General features: G+C 39.3%; 6 protein-coding genes across 6 annotated transcripts; 2 read left to right on the top strand and 4 right to left on the bottom strand.

The window, feature by feature from the left end:
- Positions 1 to 2,766: 2,766 nt before the first annotated feature.
- Positions 2,767 to 6,006, top strand: SLK19 (Slk19p; the record flags this gene model as incomplete). Its single annotated transcript, XM_043191787.1, has 1 exon — positions 2,767 to 6,006. The coding sequence occupies one exon, from the start codon at positions 2,767 to 2,769 to the stop codon at positions 6,004 to 6,006; it is 3,240 nt and encodes a 1,079-aa protein (XP_043048759.1).
- A 403-nt stretch (positions 6,007 to 6,409) lies between these two features.
- Positions 6,410 to 7,528, bottom strand: ADH1_4 (zinc-dependent alcohol dehydrogenase; the record flags this gene model as incomplete). Its single annotated transcript, XM_043191788.1, has 1 exon — positions 6,410 to 7,528. The coding sequence occupies one exon, from the start codon at positions 7,526 to 7,528 to the stop codon at positions 6,410 to 6,412; it is 1,119 nt and encodes a 372-aa protein (XP_043048760.1).
- A 566-nt stretch (positions 7,529 to 8,094) lies between these two features.
- NOP13 (Nop13p) lies at positions 8,095 to 9,339 on the bottom strand (the record flags this gene model as incomplete). Its single annotated transcript, XM_043191789.1, has 1 exon — positions 8,095 to 9,339. The coding sequence occupies one exon, from the start codon at positions 9,337 to 9,339 to the stop codon at positions 8,095 to 8,097; it is 1,245 nt and encodes a 414-aa protein (XP_043048761.1).
- A 238-nt stretch (positions 9,340 to 9,577) lies between these two features.
- Positions 9,578 to 11,416, bottom strand: OCA5 (uncharacterized protein; the record flags this gene model as incomplete). Its single annotated transcript, XM_043191790.1, has 1 exon — positions 9,578 to 11,416. The coding sequence occupies one exon, from the start codon at positions 11,414 to 11,416 to the stop codon at positions 9,578 to 9,580; it is 1,839 nt and encodes a 612-aa protein (XP_043048762.1).
- A 1,839-nt stretch (positions 11,417 to 13,255) lies between these two features.
- Positions 13,256 to 14,167, top strand: KQ657_000977 (uncharacterized protein; the record flags this gene model as incomplete). The annotated part of the gene is made up of 2 exons (XM_043191791.1): positions 13,256 to 13,260; positions 13,516 to 14,167. 2 exons carry the CDS (start codon positions 13,256 to 13,258, stop codon positions 14,165 to 14,167), a joined length of 657 nt encoding a protein of 218 aa, XP_043048763.1.
- A 1,655-nt stretch (positions 14,168 to 15,822) lies between these two features.
- ECM29 (Ecm29p) lies at positions 15,823 to 21,366 on the bottom strand (the record flags this gene model as incomplete). The annotated part of the gene is made up of 1 exon (XM_043191792.1): positions 15,823 to 21,366. One exon carries the CDS (start codon positions 21,364 to 21,366, stop codon positions 15,823 to 15,825), a length of 5,544 nt encoding a protein of 1,847 aa, XP_043048764.1.
- Positions 21,367 to 21,369: the final 3 nt, after the last annotated feature.

The following is a 21,369-nucleotide window of genomic DNA, read 5'->3' on the forward strand; positions in this document are numbered from 1 at the left end:
TACGACGTTTTTAATATTTCCCTTGAACAAAGTATTCTTGCCTGCTTGGTTGTGAATTCTGGTGATTGAAAATCTCAAGCGTGAGAAAAAAAATACCCACCTTTGTGTGTGTAAATATGCTGTGCTTGATTTTTGGGGAGTAATAGGTAGGCCCAATTATTATTGTGTTTGGGAAATGCAATACGATGGATGGATCGGTCTGTGGAAAATAAAAAACCCACCTATGGATGACGCAGGTGATTACATTACATTACATATATACATACATTCGTTGATAGATTAAGTTTATAATGCGCAAAAGGAATGCATTTATGGATGCTTGTTTAATGAATCAGGAGTATATACGTAGTTTCACTATATAGTACGCCTAGTAATACGCCTAGATGTTTAGTCCTCTTTCCGCATGCGCATCGAAGCTTTTGACAAGCGTTCTCATTTAAAAATTGGGTGTTCATTACTTTGTGGGGTGTCATACTCATATACATTCGTGCATACGTACATTCATACATACATATAAACACTTATGTACATACATAGTGGCACAGCCTACAGCATACAGTAATTGAACATGGAATGAACTTAGTGTGCTAATGAACATACCAATTATAGTAGCTTTCATTCCGTACTATTCTGCTCACTCGAATACATAAATATGTATGTGATTATTTATTTGTTTGTTACTCATCCTTATTGTAGTTTATTATTCGTTGCTTGCATCAGCAGACATTTGTTTCCACAACCAAGTATTCAACTTTGTCGCTACTAACGATCCATTCCTTTTGGAGTGATTGCTTTATATGCAGTAAGTGAACTATAACAGCGATACACCAGTTGCATAGTTCGCTGCGGAAATACGCGCCCATAAAAATCTTTGAACAATAGTAAACCTACATCTTATCTGCGGGGGATTGATGTGCCAGTGTTCGGTTGTTGAAAGCACTGAGCAATTCCTCTACACAGCACAAACACCCAACGCCAACCATCTACTTAAGGTAACTAAGGATTTAACATTGTATTAATACATTATCTTCAAGTGGAATGTGGTAGATATTTCTATATAATTTCTTCATTATCCGCCTTACAAAGCCTATCTAGGCCATCAAAAGGAGGGGGAGGGGGTGGGATATAGTACTAGGAGAGACCGCATAACCAATAAAGGAGTTATATTTCCATGATAAGCGACCAGCTGATAAAATTCACAAAAACGCCTTGAAACTCGCTGTGTTTCGCCTCGCCCTTCTTTCCTTCGCTTTTAACCTGTTTTATCCCCAGATCCGATCCTTGACCTTAACTATGTTTAATTCTGTTTCTTTCACCTGAAAAATACAGCAGGGATTCAAACTCAACGCTATTTGCTATCTTAAGAAACAACCATGAATCCCATTTGCACTTGGTGATGTCATGCTTTGTGCGCAAGTCTCTCATAAGATGTGAACTGTGGAATGTATTCATTTCCAGTAACAGTCTCGGAGTAAGTTTTAAGGATTCATGAATATTATTTAGCATTGCGTTGAAGATAATAAAAGCATGAGCGTCTAATGTGTAGTTGAACTCAGCGAGTATGTTGTTATCAGTTAATATATGAGACTACGACATTTACTCTATTGTCACTTAAACTATTCCGGTCAGGACTGATTCTACAACCATCGGGTACTATATCTATGGCTTCTGCACATTGTGCAGCTGTAAATAAACTCTTGAGGTTCAATTCTTGTAGATATTGTTTAGGGATGTTCTGCTAAAGTATCTCAGTTACTTGAAAATAGTATCACTATTGGTAATGATAATTTGCGTACTTTCTTTTTGAAACATTCTGTATTCGTCACCCTCCCGTTTATGTGAGAGGCGAGAACAGAGTACTGTTCGCCGACCGTATAGGTTTGTAGATCCAGTTGTGGTAGTCGACGCCAGCAGGATTATTCTACCTGGACCAACCCTAAAATTATATCAAGGTTGCGAAATAGAACCTGTTCCACAGGTAGAGGAGCTAACATAGAGTTAAGCCCCAGTAGACCCCAGCAAGAAGAATAAGTACATTCTGTATATAGATGTGTCAAACAACATAGACGGTAAAGTCAGTAATAGACATAGGGCAAAGATAATTTGGCCGACTACTATTATAACACTTACCCAAACCAGAAGTATATATTGGAGATGGTCATGCCATAAAGTATACAGAAGCAATTTGTGCCACGTGACCAATAGAGTCCACTCATGTTATGTGTCATGTTTCGTGTGCATCATGTGATATGTCATGCGACGCTTGTTATGTGACCACACAGTACTGCAGCTAGACTTGGGTATGTTATGACGTATGATTAATGTCATACTTACTTCTACACATACCATAAACAAGTATAAACAGAAGTATGTAGCCCCGCGACCTTTCACGTTGCTATCGGGTTTCCGGCAACTCCACCTACGTTTATTCCACCGAATGCAAGTCGTTCGAATTATAGATGACATCATTGGTCACTTCTCAACATACAATTGAATTAAGAGCATTCTTTCAATCAAAACGCAATATAGCCAAATAATAGTGTAGCCTTAAACTTCGTCCCTTCAATGGGCGCTACCACAAACACTTACGTATGGACCTTCTCTTTCACTCTTGTTTGTAGTTTTGTGTAACAGTTGTCCGTTTCGACGAAATAACGAGGAATACCTGGCTGGCTTGGGTAACCCCTAAATTTCACTATTATAGCTTATAATAAATTGCTAACTCAGAATTAAAAAAGTGACTGGTCATATTCTTTTTCATCAACAATGTCTGAAACCGTTGACAGAAGAAGCAGCATCACTTCGAGTATTAAGGCTACTCCGCCCAAACAAAGTGGTGGGGTATTGAAGAAACTCGCTGCCAATAAAGAATGGGTATCACCATTTAGACTGGGGAACACACGGAATTGGCATAAGGACTTGCAGGATTTGAATAACATCGACAACATTGAGATCCCCAAGAAGTTCACGTCCCATCCTGCCTTGGACGCAAAGAAGAAGGAAAAAGCTGCTGAAGTTGAAGACGTCAAAGACTCAGGAACTGTAAAGGATGATACAGAAGATGATGGTGACGCAGAAGAAAAAGATGCGGATGTTGAAGGTGCAGAAGGTACCGAAGCAGTTACCGATGAGACTGTTGCCGAAGATGCTCTGATTGCTGAGTCTGAGAGGCCATTGAGTGAAGCTGAGCTTCATGAGATTTCAAGTAAGACTGAAGATGAACCCGAGGCTGAGGCTGAACAAGAAACCGAAAAAGAACCAACAGAAAGTAATGGGCATACAGAGACAGCTGAAATTGAGGACATTGACATTGTTACTGAGCAGCCAGAATCCAAGTCAAAGGACCCACAATTGGAAGCCATTGAAGCTGAAAGGGAACACATTTTGGGGGGCTTCAAAGATGAGCCTGTTATGTTATCTCACTACTCTCAATTGGAAGCCACTGCTAGTAAGTCTGTTGACAAGAAGTTGAGCGATCCTAACCGTGTTGTCAATTTGGGTGCTGGTTTAAAGATGACCAACAGTCAAATTATGGCTATTGCAGCTCAAAGAGTGGCTCCTATGTTAGCCAATATCAACCAGCAAGTGTCCAAAACAAGAGAAGAGGATGAACTCTTGAGACAAGAAAAGATTGCCACCAAGATCCAAGGACATGAGAAGAAGTTGGAAGGTATATTCGAAAAGCATGTGCTGAAAATTGGCAAGAGTCAGGCTAAATTTGATAAGGAAATCGAAACCCAATTACTCAACCTTGATAATTCAATGAAAAATGCAGAAGAGAATGCTCAGAAATTCCATGACGATACCAAAGCTGAAATCCAACAATATAAAGATGATTATGCTGAAAGAGAGGAAAAGGCTGTTAGTAAGCATGAGGATGACAAGGAAACTTTAATCAAAAACCATGAAGAATTGACTGCCACTAAGCAACAGGAATTGGAAGATGCCAAACAAGGTCAAATTGATGCCAATGCTGCCATTGAGGAATTGAACACCAAGAAGGAACAATTATTGGAATCCAACTCTGGTTTGAATTCCGAAATTGAAGAAATCGAAAGTAAATTGGCTGCCAAACTTGAAGAATTAGAAGACTTGAAGGCGTCTCATGAAGAAAAGCGTACTGCCATTGCTGCAAATATCTCTGAACGTGAAGAGATCAACAACAATGTTAAATCTTCAGAAGCTGTTCTTGCCGAAAAGAAGAAGAAGCACGGTACTTTGGCTGCTGAAGTTGGTGTGTTGGCCGCAACATTAGCTGCTTATGGTGCTAAGTTATCTACTTTGGGCTCCGACAAGACGGCTCGTTCCACCAGATTGACAGAGGCTAAGGAACATTACAACAAGTGGGAAGCAGAAAAGCAAGAAGCTGCTAGACAAGTTGAATTGGAACACTTGAGACAAAGAAAGGAGGCTGAACAAGAAGTTGAAACTAAAAGAATTAAGGCTGAACAAGAGGCAGCTGCTTTAGCAATTGAGGAAGAAGCAAAGCGCAAGAAGTTAGAGGAAGAAACCGAAACCAAGAGGTTAGAGGAAGAGGAAAGACGTAAACAAATTGCTGAGTCTGAGGAGACCAAGAAATTGGAAGAAGAAATTGCTAGAAAGAAGCAAGAACATGAAGATGCCATCAAAGCAGAAGAAGAGCGGTTGGCTCAAATTCAAAAAGAGAAGGAGTTAGAGGAGGAATTGAAGCGTGATCCTGAATACCAACGTGAATTGCGTATCCAGAAACGTGACATGGAAAAGCTTGCAATTATCCAGCAACGGGAAGAGTACGAAGCGCAATTTGAAACCAGAAAACTCCAAACAGAGAAAGAGGCTGAAGAATTGAGATTGGAAATTGAAGAATTGAAGCACAAACAAACAGAAAAGGCAGAAGCTGATCGGTTAGAAGCTGAAAGATTGGCTCAATTAAAGTTGGAGGAAATTGATAAGTTGAAGAAGGAAAACGAAGAACGTATGAAGATTTACGAATCTCGTATTGAATTGGAAAACTTACAAAGGACTCGTTTGCTTGAAGAAGTTGACCATTTGAAAAAGATTAGAGAATTGAGAGAAGAGAAGGCCCGTTTAGCTGCTCAAACTGTTGAAGATAATAAATTATCACACGTTCAAAAATTAATTGAAGAACGTGAACTTGAAGTTGATCGCTTGACAAGACAAATTGAAATGGATGATGACGAGTTTTATGCATTCCAAGCAAGAGAGAAGGCTTTTTTAGGAAAGAGCAATGATTTCGCTGCAGAGGAGCCACTGAAAATTGTGGCTCCCAGTAGCGAAGGAGCCAGAGAGGTGCAAGAAAATGTACCATCAAATTCCCAAAAAGACGTTGCACCTGTTATAATTCCAACATCTATTCCTCAATCTAAGAGCGTTGAACAACCTTCTCCAAAGGATAAGTCTGCCACAAGCTCAAGCCAAGAAGTATCTACTACTTCATCTGAAGGAGATGCCAACGAAACTCCCAAGAAAAGAAGAAAAAGTTTGAGGGCTGCTCTTGGATTTGGAGGTGCCACAGCAGCCATTGGAGGTGCCACAGCTGCTGCTGTTGCCAAGACCAATTCTGTCATCAGATCCCCTTCGAAGAAGTCGAAGAGGCCTTCAACACCTGAAACCCCAAGATCTGAAGTTCAATCAAAAGCAGTTGATGAGCCATTGATGAGGGCCATTGAACCCGAAGAACCCATGCCTAAGGCCCCTGAACTTAAGAGCGAGGCCTCTGAACTTGACGAACATAAGGCCGAGGCTCCCGAAGTTGATGAACCCAAGATCAACGCTCCTGAACGTGACGAACCCAAGATTACTCGTGGAAACTCGACTGTTAGTGGAAAAACAGAAAGCGATGTTCATGAACTTGAATCAGACAATGAATGGGAAACCATTTCCGTATACGAGGAAGTCTCTTCTCAAGAATGGGATGAGAACAGAAACGACCCCAACTATTTAGAGGTGACTCAGGATGAATTTGAAAAGAAGCAAAAAAAAGTGATTGAAAATTATGACACATGATTCCATTTCATATCGTTCTTCTTTTTGAGGACAGGATCCGTTGGCATTTACTTTACTTCTGAATAGGGCTTCCTTTCTTTTCTTGTTATTTTTTTATAGCATCTTACTCTTATCAGGCCCATCTCATTGGTCTTTTGGGAAACTTTTTTTTGTTTAGTTCTCTATTATATGAATTGATATATTGTTTCTATTGTCCATGTTTGGTGATTATCAGCCGTGTAACAGGCATATTCGCTTACAGGTGTGTGTTTCGAGCTGCTTAAGGGAATAAGGCTGCAGTACGCAAAAATATGTAAGTTTCGGTTTCAACATTGGTGCGGCTAACGCCGAAAATACAGGTTATAAGGAACGTACACAAAACAAAATAAAACGATCGTAAAAAGGCGTGATAGACGAATAATAATTAATAGGAAGTATCACAAACGTATCTTCCCATTATCTTACCTTGTTCCATTTCTTCAAAGATTCTTGGAAGCTCAGACAACCCAGCGATTTTGATTTCAGTATTCACCTTGCCCCTAGCAAAAAGATCAATGGCTTCTCTTGCATCAGCTCTGTTACCAACGTAAGAGCCTTCGATCTTAATTGATTTGATTACAGTATCAAAGACTTTAGCTTTGACTTCTGCTCCTGCCGGTAATCCAACCAAGACAACGGTGCCTGTTGCCTTGACGTAATCCAATGACTGCTGGATAGCCGCAGGAGAAACAGAAACATTGATAACTCCCAACGGACCCCCATTAGTGGCTTCCTTAACAGCTGCTACAATATCTTTTGTAGTTGTGAAGTCCACATAGACATCAGCACCCAAGCCCGTGACAAACTCACCCTTTTCAGCTCCACCATCAATACCGAGAACCAAATATCCCATTGCCTTAGCATATTGGACGGCCAAAGACCCCAATCCACCACCGGCTCCGGAGATAGCCACCCAGCTGCCCGCTCTCAAGTTCGCAGTCTTCAAAGCCTTGTAGACAGTTATCCCCGCACACAAAATAGGAGCCACTTTGGCCAATTCGACATTCTTGGGGATTCTAGCCGCTTGAATGTAATCAGCAGTAGCATATTGTTGGAAGGACCCATCATGAGTATAGCCAGATAAATCTGCATGGTCACAATTGGATTCGTTACCCTCTTCACAGAACTCACAAGCTTGACAAGAACCGTTTAACCACTTAACCCCCGCGTAATCACCAACATTCCACCCAACTACGTTCTCACCCATTCCAACAACAACACCAGCACCTTCATGGCCACCAACCAATGGCAATTTTGTAGCTAAGGGCCAATCACCTTTCCAAGCATGTAAATCAGTATGACATACACCAGTAAATTTAACGTTAATCAACAATTCGTTGGGTTTAGGTTTAGGAACGGGGATTTCCTTATATATCAATGGCCCGCCATTTCTCTCAATCACCACTCCCATTTGCTTTGGAGGAATTGCATACGTGGAGTTCAAACGAAGACTCAATGGTCTCTTTGTGAGTTGGCGACTTAATGCTCGTACGCTCAACATCATTATTACTATGTTTAATTGGATCACCTAATTGCTGTCAAATGCGGGGCATTGACATACTTATATATGTATGCATATGTATATGCATATGTATGTAGGAAGTCAAATATGTGACTGATTGATTTGCATAATATAGTGACTATTATTTGATACATACGAGTGGCTCAAAATTCTCATCCCGGGTTAACCCGTTTACATTGTTATCTGCTATCTAATAATATCTACAGTAAAAATCGGTAGATAAACACCGGGGTTTTCTCCAATCGCCGACAAAAACTCAGATTTGATCTAGCGTTACATGGCAATAGACAATAAGACACCAACTGAAAATAATCCTTTATTACTACAATCGCAACACTAAGAAAGGTATGACCACGTTGGGTGACGATCGGGGTAATGATTAGGGGGCTTTTCTGTAAAAGTAAAATTTGACGTGGCACAGTGCGAAGCTGGGTTCTAAACACCGAACGTATAGCGTCGCGCTAATCTATGACTAATATGCGGCTACAATTGTTACAACAAAATTCAGAAACCTGGTTAAATTGTTTACTCATAGTTATAGGAGTACCTTAATCAAATTTAATCTTCTTACCTTGAGAAGGAACAATAGCTGCACTGGCTCTTTGGGCTGTAGCCAATGCAATACTTGACTTAACTCTTTTATCTGAATCATTACTGTATCCCTCGAACTTTCTTTTCTTAATCATTGGCTTTGGCGTAGGTCTTGTGAAATCCTCTTGAGAATGTGAATTGTCTGTAACACTTGGTCTTTCCTTAGCTCTAAATCCACCACCATCTCTTGATCCACTACTATCTCCATTACCTTCGTCATCATTTACCTTGGGACGGTTAGGAGTTCTCTTAGATCTATCTTCACCATACTCCAAACGTAAAGGTCTATTTATCAACTTCTTGGCTAACTTTGATTTCAATGCAGTAGTAGGACCATTAACATCTTTGAAATCAACAAATGCAAATCCTTTACATTTCCCGGAATCTTCAAAAGTGGCCATTCGTATCTTAACAATCTCTCCGCAATGTCTAAAGTGCTCTTCAAGCAAGTCACTGGTAGTATCAAAAGACAAGTTACCCACAAAAAGAATACGACTAGGAGGGTTTTTAGATAAAGGTTTCCCTGCATCAGTAGTTGGTGTACCCGTGGCGGTTTCAGGTCTGCCTTCAAAACTAGTACTATCTTTAATTAAAACTTTCCGACCATTCAATTGTTCTTCACTCAATTTAACCACACTTTGAACGTGTAACACAGAAGGCAAATCAATATAAGCAAACCCTTTAGATTTCCCATTCTTTTTGGGTAAATTGACTCTGGAAATATCGGACAATTCCACAGGAACTAATTCATCTTTGAAATCGCTAGTCTTCAATGTGATGAACCGTTCCAAATCTTCCTTAGTAGTATCATATGACAAGTTACCTATCCACACACCATAAGGAGACCTCTTGGGTGCAGATTCTGACTCTTCCTTCCCGTCTTCTGTAAGTGGCTTGGGTGCTGGATGTTTCTTAGAAAGCTTTTCTAAATCTATCTTACCTTTTTTCAATAACCGTTGTTGTTTCTTAGACAAGGGTGTACCTGCTGTCAATTCAACAGTTATTTCTTCAAATTTTGTTTTATGATGTGACTCTTGGTTATCTGAAGTTGTGTCTAAATCATCTTCAGCAAAGTCTGTAGCTTCTGTCACTTCTGTTGCTTCTACTTGCTCTTCAATTTCTTCTTCCTCTTTGCTTTTCTTTGTTTCCTTCTTCAACTTCTTTCTCTCTCTCTTCTCCTTTTTAGACTCTTTCTCACCCATCTTATTGTTGTTATTGTAGTATGTCTTTGATTACTGAAAGGCATCAACTTTATTCACTTTCTTGAAGACGCGAGATGAGATGAGCTCAGCGCTACCAAATCGCTGTAAACTGCCATTCTCAAAAGCCTCATTGCTCTACTACTACAGTCTTAGTAGAAACGTTATCATACTACAAAGCGTAGTATCCAAAAGTATAATTAATCATAAGCCCTAAAAAAATACAAAAAAACAATTAACGTTAAAGGTCATCAATATTTTCCAAGTAAAGCCATTTCCGCCACATCTCACCAGCTTCATTAATGATGTTATCAATGTAATCAACACGATGAACTTCTGGAGAGTCATTTGAAATAATAGACCCAGATTTAACAGCATCACCGTTATTAACGTCATTGGTCATCTTGTTCCGTCGAGACTTGACAGCATATGATTTGCTAGGCAATCTAGACAAATATTGTCTAATTTCGTGTTGATCCAATTCAACAAGAGTATTCTCAACTGCTTTAAGCATAGCTATGGAAATGAAAACAACTTCAATATGGGGATCAATATGGGAATAGGGTACAATTTCTTCATCTTTACAACTAAGTCCCAGACCGTTCTCGCCACTCGAAACTGGCGTGAATTGTTGCTGATCTTTTTCCTTCAATGTGTCTGTCTCATCATCAACTCCAGCATTGGCATCAGTTCGAGGAACCCAAAAAACATCAGGTCCCAACTTATCGATAAAGTCAAGTGAAGGACCAGCCAACTTTTCTAGATAATAGGAATTGGATTTCTTAGGATTCTTGGCTCTCCAACCAAACATAAGATCCCATATCCTACCACGATCATATTTAGACCAGCATTTAGTAGTTGTATATTTTAACCACCATAATAACCATTCATCTTCACCAGGACCAAACTTCTTTAAGATTTGCTCTTCTTGAAAGAATTGCGAAAGCTCTGGAAGTAAATTCCTCAAACAATACACAAAGAACAGAACTCTTTCTTCAATAGTACCCCCAGTAACGGGTAAGCTTGTTTTATTAACCTTTTTAGGAACTTTAAATTCACCCAGATTATTATTACTACTATCGTGCCTTGTTTCTGGCAGATGTAAAAGCACCAATGAAAGGCGCTCATAAACTTCGTAAAACGTGAGCAGAGATCCCTGTGCAACAAGTTCTTGCATTCGTTGCTGTAAATCAGGAACATTGTTGATGTAATTGGAATAATCATCAAGTAAATCCATGACATTTTTACCTCTTCTGGAATTTCCATGATGATCATTGTCCTCTGAAACATGAGAGTGTACATGTTGACCACCACTACCTGTTTTAGCATCTCTTCCTATTAAAACCCAGCTAGTGTTAGCAATCGGTGGAAACCATTCTGCCAAATTCAAGGCCATCCAAGTGAGAGAACTATCATAACTGATAATCTTACCCCACTTGCTGATGAATTTATGAATACTATTCTGTAATATGGTGAAGATTTGCAATTCAATTTCTTCAAAGTTGGGAGCATTTGAAGTGATTGGTGGTGGATCATCTGCAAACTCCGATTTCAGAACTAACTTCGGAGATGAAGTTTCTGATGGAGATGTAGACGTTGCGGCAGTAGTACTTCCATTGGTGGTAGGTGAAGCCGTAGTAATAGTATATTGATTTTGAGGAACTGCAGCATTGTTTGAAGGCCTGTAATGGTAATATTTATGAGAGTAACGAGCCAAATCTTTCATAATCTTCAGTTTGAGATAATCATCCATATCATCATTATCGGAATTATTCAGACTTGAACCACCGGATTTAGGAGACTTCAAAGACTCTTCATTACCTGAAGAGTCATCTTGGCTATTTTTCTTTGTTGATTTCGGTTTATTCCTATTTGGAGTAATAAATGGGGCTCTGACAAATGGATGATATTTCAACAACGTAGGCCATACTTGGAATCGGAGGAATGGAGGTATACCCTTTTGACGAGCAATTAAAGCAAGACCAGTTTGATTCTTTGTTTCCAAGTAATGGATCAATGCTTCCAACACTTGAGAATCGTAATGGAAGGAAGGCTTGTAGTCATCCGAAGTTTTCTTCATAGTAGATTTTGTTGATTGAGTCATCGACAGTTTCTCACCAGCGCCATTAGTCTGTGTTGAAGATGAAGATATTGAAGAGGAGGAGGAAGACGGAGCTTTATGTCCAGATGGTGATGACGATGAAGGTGAAGCCACGGGACTGGATACACCAATGGAATGAGACGGAGAAGACATCGACATCAAGTCACACGAGTGAAGCGAAGCCCTTACAGAAAAAAAAACTTAGTCACTTAGTGACTGCTAAAATATAAAAAGTGTCGTGTAAGATGAATGAACAATCAGTCTACCTTATTATCAAACGGCTTAGATCAATGATAATTAAGGTGGAAACGAACAACAGAATCAAATTTAAAACATCATGTTAGGGAACACTCTGGTCGGGTCAGTGGAACTCTCTATAAATTTTGGTATGTTTGCAAGTGCAATCAACAATACTGCAAAAGCAATAGTGGTATTGAAGTCAAAGTCAAATACGATTGGATGACAGCCACAAATAGCTGCAATAGCACGGTTAGAAGGAGTAAGAGCCTTACTAAACAAGAGAAAACAGATTATTTATAATTTAAAATTTGGACATCATGATTGTAAAGCGTAATGAAATCAAAAACGAACACAAAACGGCTAAGCACGAAGTATAATTTTTTCTTTGGGTGCATTCCAGCGATCATGGTGGGGTGGTGTCATCCAATGCATGTCTAGAGAGAATAGTATACTGCAATGGTATCATATGGGATAGTATGATATAATGGCACAGTATAAAGTAAGTATAAGGTAAGTATTAGGCGAGTACCTTATAGTGTATAGTGTATCGGCAGTGTAGTATATTGATCCTAATCTCTGTGTTCTGGAATGTGACCTTAAACCTTTAAATCTTCCGATGGAACATCCGCAGATAACAACCCAATCGGATGTTACTCAATTTATTTGGCCACACTACCATTAACTCTATTGGACCATACTTCAGACAATTCACACTACATGTTCCCTATTTGCTACATCATTCATTTCAAATGTTCAACAAAGTGTGCATAAAGCCTGAGCCCAATTCTCCATTACTCAACATTCATGTGGAGGAAAGGACCTGCCTGTTTGAGATGTAAAAACATATCACGTGACCAAGCACGTGATCCATAATGCCCCTAAACTAAACTCCATCTTTTCTTATTGGATACGGTTCTGTTGTTTAAAAGGTTATCAGCTAGCGTTGAAGAAGTAGTACTGAAAGCCGGTGCTACAACTAATGTAAATAAATCAAAGTAAGGTAAGTGGTAATTTTTTTTACAATTGGTTGCCACATTCGGATAGTCACATTGCTTATATCCGAAATGATAAACTACGGATGAATCTGAAATAAATTATGGTCCTTCCCCTATATATATTCTCCTTGATGTAGTCTACTGTATTACTATGACTGCTAGATATACTCAGTAGCTCTTTGATGTATTTTCGTCAATTCCGACTCATCCGAAAGGGTCCCCCCCTATAACTGCTTATCGTTGCGTAAAAAATAGCTCTAGAATACACTAGGCGTATTTACAGGAACTTAAATGTATTGGTCCGATCGGGGAATAAACTGTACAATAAATTACTTCAATAGTCTTCCAATTGACGCGTAACAATTATATCTGAATTAATTGGTTGTCATCATAGGGAAGTGTGGATATTCAAGCCCTTCATTATTTTCCAATTCTCAACCCCCTATAACTTCCTTTAGAAAGGACTAGTATATTTACTAGACCATATATCTGGTTTTGTATAATCCTTATTTTCTCCAAACGTACGACCTAGGCCGCCCTCAACTATTGCTAGTACCAAGATTTTAATTGCAAACCCCTAAACATGAAGTTGAAAATACTCAGACGAACGAATACAGAACAAAAGATCAGACAAGCGACCAATGATGATATATCAAAGAATCCCACAGTAACCGATTTAGCAGAACTTTCCCTTTTAACATATAAGCCGAAATCTTTGAACGTGATAACTTCGGTGTTACAAAGACGACTTTCGCTTGTGTTTGAAGCAGATCATCCTCGACTGCTGCTACTGCTGAAAACTAATATTACTAGGAAGAATAGCCATAAAGTGAAACGAAATAGGTCGTCAACATCCCGTAAGGCTAAAGTTGTTGTACCACCTTGTTTATGTACACATTTACCTCAGTTGGTGAGTATCAACAAATCACTTCTGGTTGTATTGTATCTCATGGAAACCGCATCATGCCAATTTATCAGTTGGATAAAACAATTGCATTGTGGCTGGGATATTCCGGTTGAATGCTTGCAACTGTTTGTTTCCGGTAATGACAATAAGTTTGCAATTCAACATAAGCGCAGTACAGTTGAAAATTATCAACATATAGTTGGGAAAAAGATCATGGAAATCGACCGACTCTGTGTGAATAAAAGTCTATTAGATGAATATCGATTAAACCAACACAAATTGAGGTCTGATATGACAAGACCCGGAGTCAAGCAATCTCCTTCAAATAGATCATCATCATCATATTCTTTCGATGACGGGTGCGAACTCGAATCGGAAGTAATCCAAATCGATATGGATTACTTAAGACTGGGACACTTGGGAAACAACACTAGTAATAAAGAAAATTCAGCTACTGCAAGAACATCAATGGAATCAAACCGGTTAGAAGTAGTTTTTGAGCTGGATGAAGAACCTTTAAAGGAGGAAATGGAGAGTGAAAATAGTGAACGACTTTCAATTCCTATATCTCCAGTGTTTGCATATTGAAACATAAAGACTTGTAATAATGTATTGATATAGTCTTAAATCCCGCGAGGGATTAGGTACCTTTTTTCTCTTGTCATTATTTTCTTTTAATGTGTGACTGTAATGCACTCGTTATATTATTTTTTCACCCTACGTGCAAGGATATGTACGGCTGAATAACAATTTCTGAAAGCGAAGCATATCCAACTTTGAATAATAATATTAATAGTAATAATAAAAATACAGGATATAACAAATATCAGCACAATAACATATCAGCTCCCATGTCATACTTTTGAATGTGTTTATTGCAATGTATCGAAGCCCGATTATACGTTCGAGAACCTTCGCAATATTCGATGCTCGCAATAATGTTGTCACAAACTAATGACGGAAAATCATCTCAAGTAGGATCCCCCAAACTAAAAACACCGCATCACTAGAAATTTCCAGCTTCCTGCAATAGGGGTGGATGTTTTGATATGCGTTTGTTATCTGTATGTTCAACGGTTCTGTTTTCTAACACAAACACAAATATGCACCGTTAACTACTAACTGTTCTACTAAAACTAGCAATTAAGATTGATGGATCTCAATTAATCAATCAATTGTTATTCACGGAGTTGACATTAAAGCAAGTTGCTCTATAATGTTACTAGTCATCAAATGCAAATGATATTTCAACTAAGGATGCTGTATAGCTTTTAGTCCTCATCATACCACATGGATGGCCTCGTGACATAAGTGGAGTCATTTCTTTTCTCACTAACGTATGTACAAGAAGAAAAAGAAACCAATGTTTATTTCTGTTGAAATAATGTTCCGGAAAAAGAAATGCCCCCCACACCAATTGACCAGCCTTACATACTCTTACTGACACAAAAGAGTTATTATTTGGACGCTCTTTGTGTTTGCGGAAATAGGGGGTTATCGCAATAGTCGCCACCTAGGGAGTATAAATACGCTTGCCCACCCGGACGTTATATTAAAAATAATCGTTTTAATTTTCTCTAATAGAACGTTACATATATACACATAAATATACAATGCAAATCTTCGTTAAAACTTTGACTGGTAAGACTATTACCTTGGAAGTTGAATCCTCCGACACGATTGACAACGTCAAGTCTAAGATTCAAGACAAGGAAGGTATTCCACCAGACCAACAACGTTTAATCTTTGCTGGTAAGCAATTAGAAGACGGCAGAACCTTGTCCGACTACAACATTCAAAAAGAATCCACCTTGCACTTGGTATTGAGATTGAGGGGTGGTATGCAAATTTTCGTCAAAACATTGACTGGTAAGACTATCACTTTAGAAGTCGAATCCTCAGACACCATTGACAACGTCAAGTCTAAGATTCAAGACAAGGAAGGTATTCCACCAGACCAACAACGTTTAATCTTTGCTGGTAAGCAATTAGAAGACGGCAGAACCTTGTCTGACTACAACATTCAAAAAGAATCCACCTTGCACTTGGTATTGAGATTAAGAGGTGGATTTTAAATCAACCTTCAATAATTGGTAATATATAATTTGGTGGGGTCATTTTTATAGACTATTAATACATATTTAAAAGTCTGTGAACTATATTCGTAGTATATAGATTATAAATTCTTATCAGCCAACTGTTTAAGAACTAAAAGTCTGTGAACTATATTCGTAGTATATAGATTATAAATTCTTATCAGCCAACTGTTTAAGAACTTTAGAAGACTTTTCAAATGATTTGAACTCCGATAAATCCTTTCTTATCTCCGCCTGTATCTGCTCTGACTTTGAGTAGTTCATGAAGGATACCGTGAGCTTTATGAATTGCAATCTAACGTTTTCAATGGCATGTGACACTAAACATCTCTTCTTCAAAAGGTTCCAAATGGAAAACAACGACACTGTCGCCTCCGGACGTTCTTCCTCCTTCATTAAGCCCAATAAATGGGACATAGAAGTACAGAACATAATGTCTGAAGCCCAAGTCAAGTCAATGTCGCTTTGCGTTAAGAAATGTTCAGCCGCATCACAATACAAGGCCAATACTTGTTGAGACAAATCAATTGGCCGGTCAAAATAAGCCAATGAAATGTTGTCTATGAACTCACCCCGTTCCTTTTCCATAGCTAACATTTTAGCCTTTGATTCACCTTTAAATCTCTTTCTTGATTCATCATGATCATCATCACTTGAATCTGTATCCATATCATCACTATCCTCGGACTTATACAACCGAAGAATCTTCCTCATAACTTCAACGTATACCTCTACAGCTTGCTCCTGAGTGGTGTACTCTGCTATATAGAGGCCCAAACACTTTACTGCTTGTTTCTGGTACTGTTTGTTTCTTCTCCTTGCCTCGGTTATCAAAGTCTTTGTCACCTCAGAGGTGACAAGGTGATCTGTCACAACTAATGATTTGGCGTTAATGGTAAACTCAGTTAATGTCCTCAACACCTTCTCCTTGCCTTCCCAAGTCTTACCCTTACAAGCAACGATAAGCAACGACATTAAATGTAACAATTGTTTCTTATCGTTGTCACTCAAGTTTTCAATGGCCGTTGACGAGACCCCCCCCTTGCCACCAGTGACCACCAAGGAGAGCTCACCAATGGACGTGGCCAAGGCTCTTCTGGTTTCAAACCTGGGTGATTGCAAGTGGCGTTCATAGAAGTCCAAGAGCTCGGGCAAGTACAATCTGATAGTACTGTTGTTTCCAAACTCTATCCACATCTTATCAAAGGTTTTGGCCACTTCAGGATCAACATCGTGTTTCCCAATGAAGGCAAGGGGCAAGAATACGCCCGTCATAGATTGGAACTTATCACCAGAGTAAGTGGCCACACTGAAACTGGCAACAGCAGCTATCAGTCTCCATCTTGAGTCTTCATAGTTTTCGTGGTCAAAGTAGTATCTGTTGATCAATTCAGCAAACGATTCCACAGACTCAATGGACGCAATTCGACACAAGAACCCACAGGCAGTTGCATAGGTAGAAGATACTGCTTCATTACGGTCTTTCAATTGACTAAGAGCAATCTTCAAGAATCGGTCACCATAAGGTTTGGATAACTCTAAATGATCTGTAACCAAAGTGACCAAGATTTTGGAGCCACAGACTTTTGACGGTAACCCCACGGACTTCTTAATGGAATTTCCCAACTTCTTGATGAAAGTATCCATGTCTGTGTCTGCAAGGTTGTCAAGCATTTTCTCAATGGTTTGCATTATAGGCGAAGATCCAACGGCTTGAAGTCTTCGGGCATCTAACTCCGTGGGACTAATGTTGTATTTATCAGCATTCAACAGCAAATAGTTTATGGCTTCCGGTTCCAACGTCGACATCAACTGTACAAAATTCTCTATCAAATCAGGTATAAAGGGTCTAACAAATGCTCCACCATCCTTGCAAATCTTTGTAATGGTCTTAATGCTGAAATTCTTGACATCTTCAGCTTCACTCAATATACCCCGTGGTCCAAGAAGGAACGGAATCAAATCCTTAAGAACCTTCTCGGCTTTAATAGGCGAACTACTGCTGTATTTGGCATCAATGGTTCGTAACAAAATAGTTGACAACGATTTAGTCAATTTGTTACCTTCCTTTCTAACAGAATCTTTGATGTCATCCATTGCCCGGAAACTCATTTGCCAAATCTCCTCCAACTTATCGCCATAGGATTCTAAAGTGGACACTTGAAGAAGATCATTGAGTGCCGTAGTGCTGGCTTGTCTCACTCTCCATTCTTTGTTCCCCATTCCTTTAAGAAGTTCTTCCAATATGATATCAAAGTGCTCGTTAATTGTATCGGAATTGTTGGGAACCAAAGAGTTCCAAATATCATTCATGGCTGTGGACACTGAAGTATTGGGATCATATCTGTACCGATATAACCGTGGGATCAACCGATTAGTTAATTGTTGGTTAGTGGAAAATAAGTTATTCAAAGAAGTCTTGGACAATATAGAACCCAAACCAAAAGCCATACCTTTTCTAGAGGACCAAAGCACAGAGTTCTTAGCCAATGACATGAATTTATACACCAAACTTGGATCACCTACTTCAGATGCCAAGTTAAGAACATCTTTATACGTGGACACCGAGCCTTCACCAGTCTTCAAGATATCAGGCTCAAAAAGCTGAGTATCCTCTTCAACTGATCCACTAGTATAGATAGAGGAAGCATTAGAGTCAGTGAAAGACTTCAAAAGACCCTTAACAAGAACTTCTTTGAGTTCTACATCACCCATTTCATACACAATACTGAGTCCTCTTGAAGCAGATTCTTGAATCAACTCATCTTTGTCAGCTAAAAATATGGTAAAGGCTATGTGCATCTCACGGGCTTTATCTTTAACAGGTTGTAAATGACCACAGAACTGAGCAAGTGATAACAACCATATACATGCGCTCTTCCTTAATGCCGGTTTAGTGTTAGCACATGCTGCCAAAACAGTGGATAGAATTAATGGGAGTCTTGAAATGTCTGGTTCAAAGTACTCTATTTTGGTTCCTTGGATATCAAGATTCTTCTGCAAAGCTTTAGATTGCCATCCGGCCGCCATAATCAGAAATGCTTCACCAACAGTGAATGTGAACTCAAGATGTTTAGAAATATGGGTTTTATACGCCAAATTTTCACATTTGTTCAAGGTATTGTCGTTATCTTTAGTCAAAGACAATGTTAAACAAGCCAATGCATTCATTGCCCTCTCGTCCGATTTCTTAACTCCGTCTTCAACCAGATCAATGAATTTGGTAACATAATCTGCAAAGTCCGGCGAGTTTAATGCTCCAAACATGGATATCTGGATCACACATTCCCATACGATTGAAGACCAAGCTGGACTCTTTTGTTCCAACAAAAAGTCAAGATAACTCTTCAAGAAAGAGACGGAAACAATATTAGTGGCTCTTGCTCGTAAGTAAAGTCTGCCGATAAGATATCCCACGGACAAGGTTCTGATTTGTTGCAAGTTTCTACTACTTCCCTCCATTGCTGAATTCAATATGGCTTGTATCGAGTCATTGTCAACATTTGGATGGCTGGCTACGATCGCAAAGCTCTCACAAGCAATAGAGGCAGTTTCTCCAGAGACCAAACCTCCTTCAAAAACATCAACGAATAGAGGCACTGTCGTCGTCAAATCCCCAATAACGTTCGTGGGTGCAATGTGTAAAAGGGTTGATAATGTTGTACCGTAATTAATGTTTGGGTTAATTCCAGATCCACCACTAAACTGGTCTAAGAATATTCTAAGAACAAGCTTTATAAACGTGGAAAAGCGATCGGAACAACTACATTTATCAACTAATAGCTTTTGAACAACGCTATCAGTTTCAACGGCTTTATCGAGTCTTAAATCCCATTGCTCATCTGGCACAATCACTGTGTTTGCTTTATTAACTGCTTCCATTACGAACGTTCTGAAAACAAACACAACAGCTTTGCCCAAGGTCTTCAAGATCGTAGGCAGTCGATTCCTGTTCACGTCATTGAAGTGGCTATTGAAAGCACAAACCATATCATCAAACAAGGGGAACTGAACACCAGCAGATTGTTGGCCAAGTAACTCTTTCGAGGATTTGAATTGGGTTGTGTTTGCTGATTGGACTATATTGAACCAATGCGGATGTAAGCCATGGTTACTTTCTTCCACGGTATCCAATCTATTGTGTTTGTATGAACCGAGAATATTAAACATTCTGGCTTCGGCATCAGCGAAGGGGAAGGTGAAATTCAAGTATTTGACTATCATATAACGACAAGCTTGAAGATTTTCGTTTGAGGAGCCACCCCCAACGGAGGTGGTATCTTGATAAGTTAAATATTCTGCAGCATATTGCTTGATTTTCAGCTTTGACTCCGGACTAAGGGAAGGCAAATGAATTGCCAAACCAGAGAGGGCATCTTGAATTGAAGATCTCACATCAGAAACTTCTCCTTCTAAAGATTTGAATAAGAATTCAATATAGGAAAAGTCATTGACTGACAATTCAGAGCTCTGCTTTAAGATGCTACCTAAAGTTTCGTATTTAAGTGCTCTTTGGGTTAAAAAAGTGGCATAATTGGCTCCCTTTGGAACATCAGCAACCGGCCATCCTTCACCCAAAATACTACTTTTCAATTGCAGTGCTACGCTTGAATTTAGTGAAGAAGACGCCGATGATCCATTACTGGCATTTAACATCGTCACCCATTTTGCAAAATACAATCCAGCACTTTTGGATTTAGCATTATCACTTTCAAGACCTCGTAAGGTGATTTCGTCAATTTGAGGATGCTTGCCCACAATAGAACTTTTACTAAGCAAAACAAGAATCCGTTCTTGTAGCTTTGGAGTACAAGGAGGAACTCCATCGCCTCCAAGGAATAATTGAACGCAATCATTAACAAACTCTTCATCATCAACATTTAAGGTTAGCTTCTTGAACAATGTCGATGCAGGGCTGTTCAACGCAGAAGAATCATCTGCAGATGCAATCATGTAAGGCAAGGCCAAAACCATATCCTTAAAGCCACCCGATTTCAACAACTGCAAGTATCGGAGTTTCAACTCAGTTAGTTCATTGGGACTTTTGAACACTACCCCAGCATGAAGACTAAAGAATGCATGGTCGTCAATCGATAAGCCATGGTACAGCATGGGGGTCACACTATCTGAAGGTAGAAGAATGAAGAACTTGGCTATTTTCTTTGCAAGGAATATAGCATCTTGGGGATTGGCATCCAAATGTAGTGACTTTTCCATCTCGGCATATTCTACAGATTCATTATCTGGGGCCCTCCAACCTTCCAAGACTTTCCCCAACACATTGAAGAGTCGGGATGAAACTGTTAGAGAATGTGTTGATATGCCTTCTATTAATAAAGGGATCAATTTATTCTTATCTTGAATGGAGAGCCTATCAACACCTCGAGATACAAACAACAAACTGTATAATCGGACTTGACTCGAGTCTGCATCAATGGAAACCTTGGGACGTTTAGCTTGTTCCAACAATGCCTCTACTGGCAATTTGACGTCCCTAGCAGCAGTGATTCTCGGAATCAAGTTTCTAAGTATGGATAGAATGGCTGATCTCACAGGTCCATGTTCGCTTCCCAACTTAAGTAGCAATGGAGCGAGATAAAGGTTTAAAGCATTTTCAAACAGTGCATCATCTTGCGTAAGGGCTATACGCAACTCGACCTTATTGATCAATGCAAGATCTGCATCAGCCATGGT

Source organism: Scheffersomyces spartinae (assembly GCF_019049425.1).
Source record: "Scheffersomyces spartinae strain ARV_011 chromosome Unknown scaffold_13, whole genome shotgun sequence".
Taxonomy (NCBI): domain Eukaryota; kingdom Fungi; phylum Ascomycota; class Pichiomycetes; order Serinales; family Debaryomycetaceae; genus Lizanozyma; species Lizanozyma spartinae.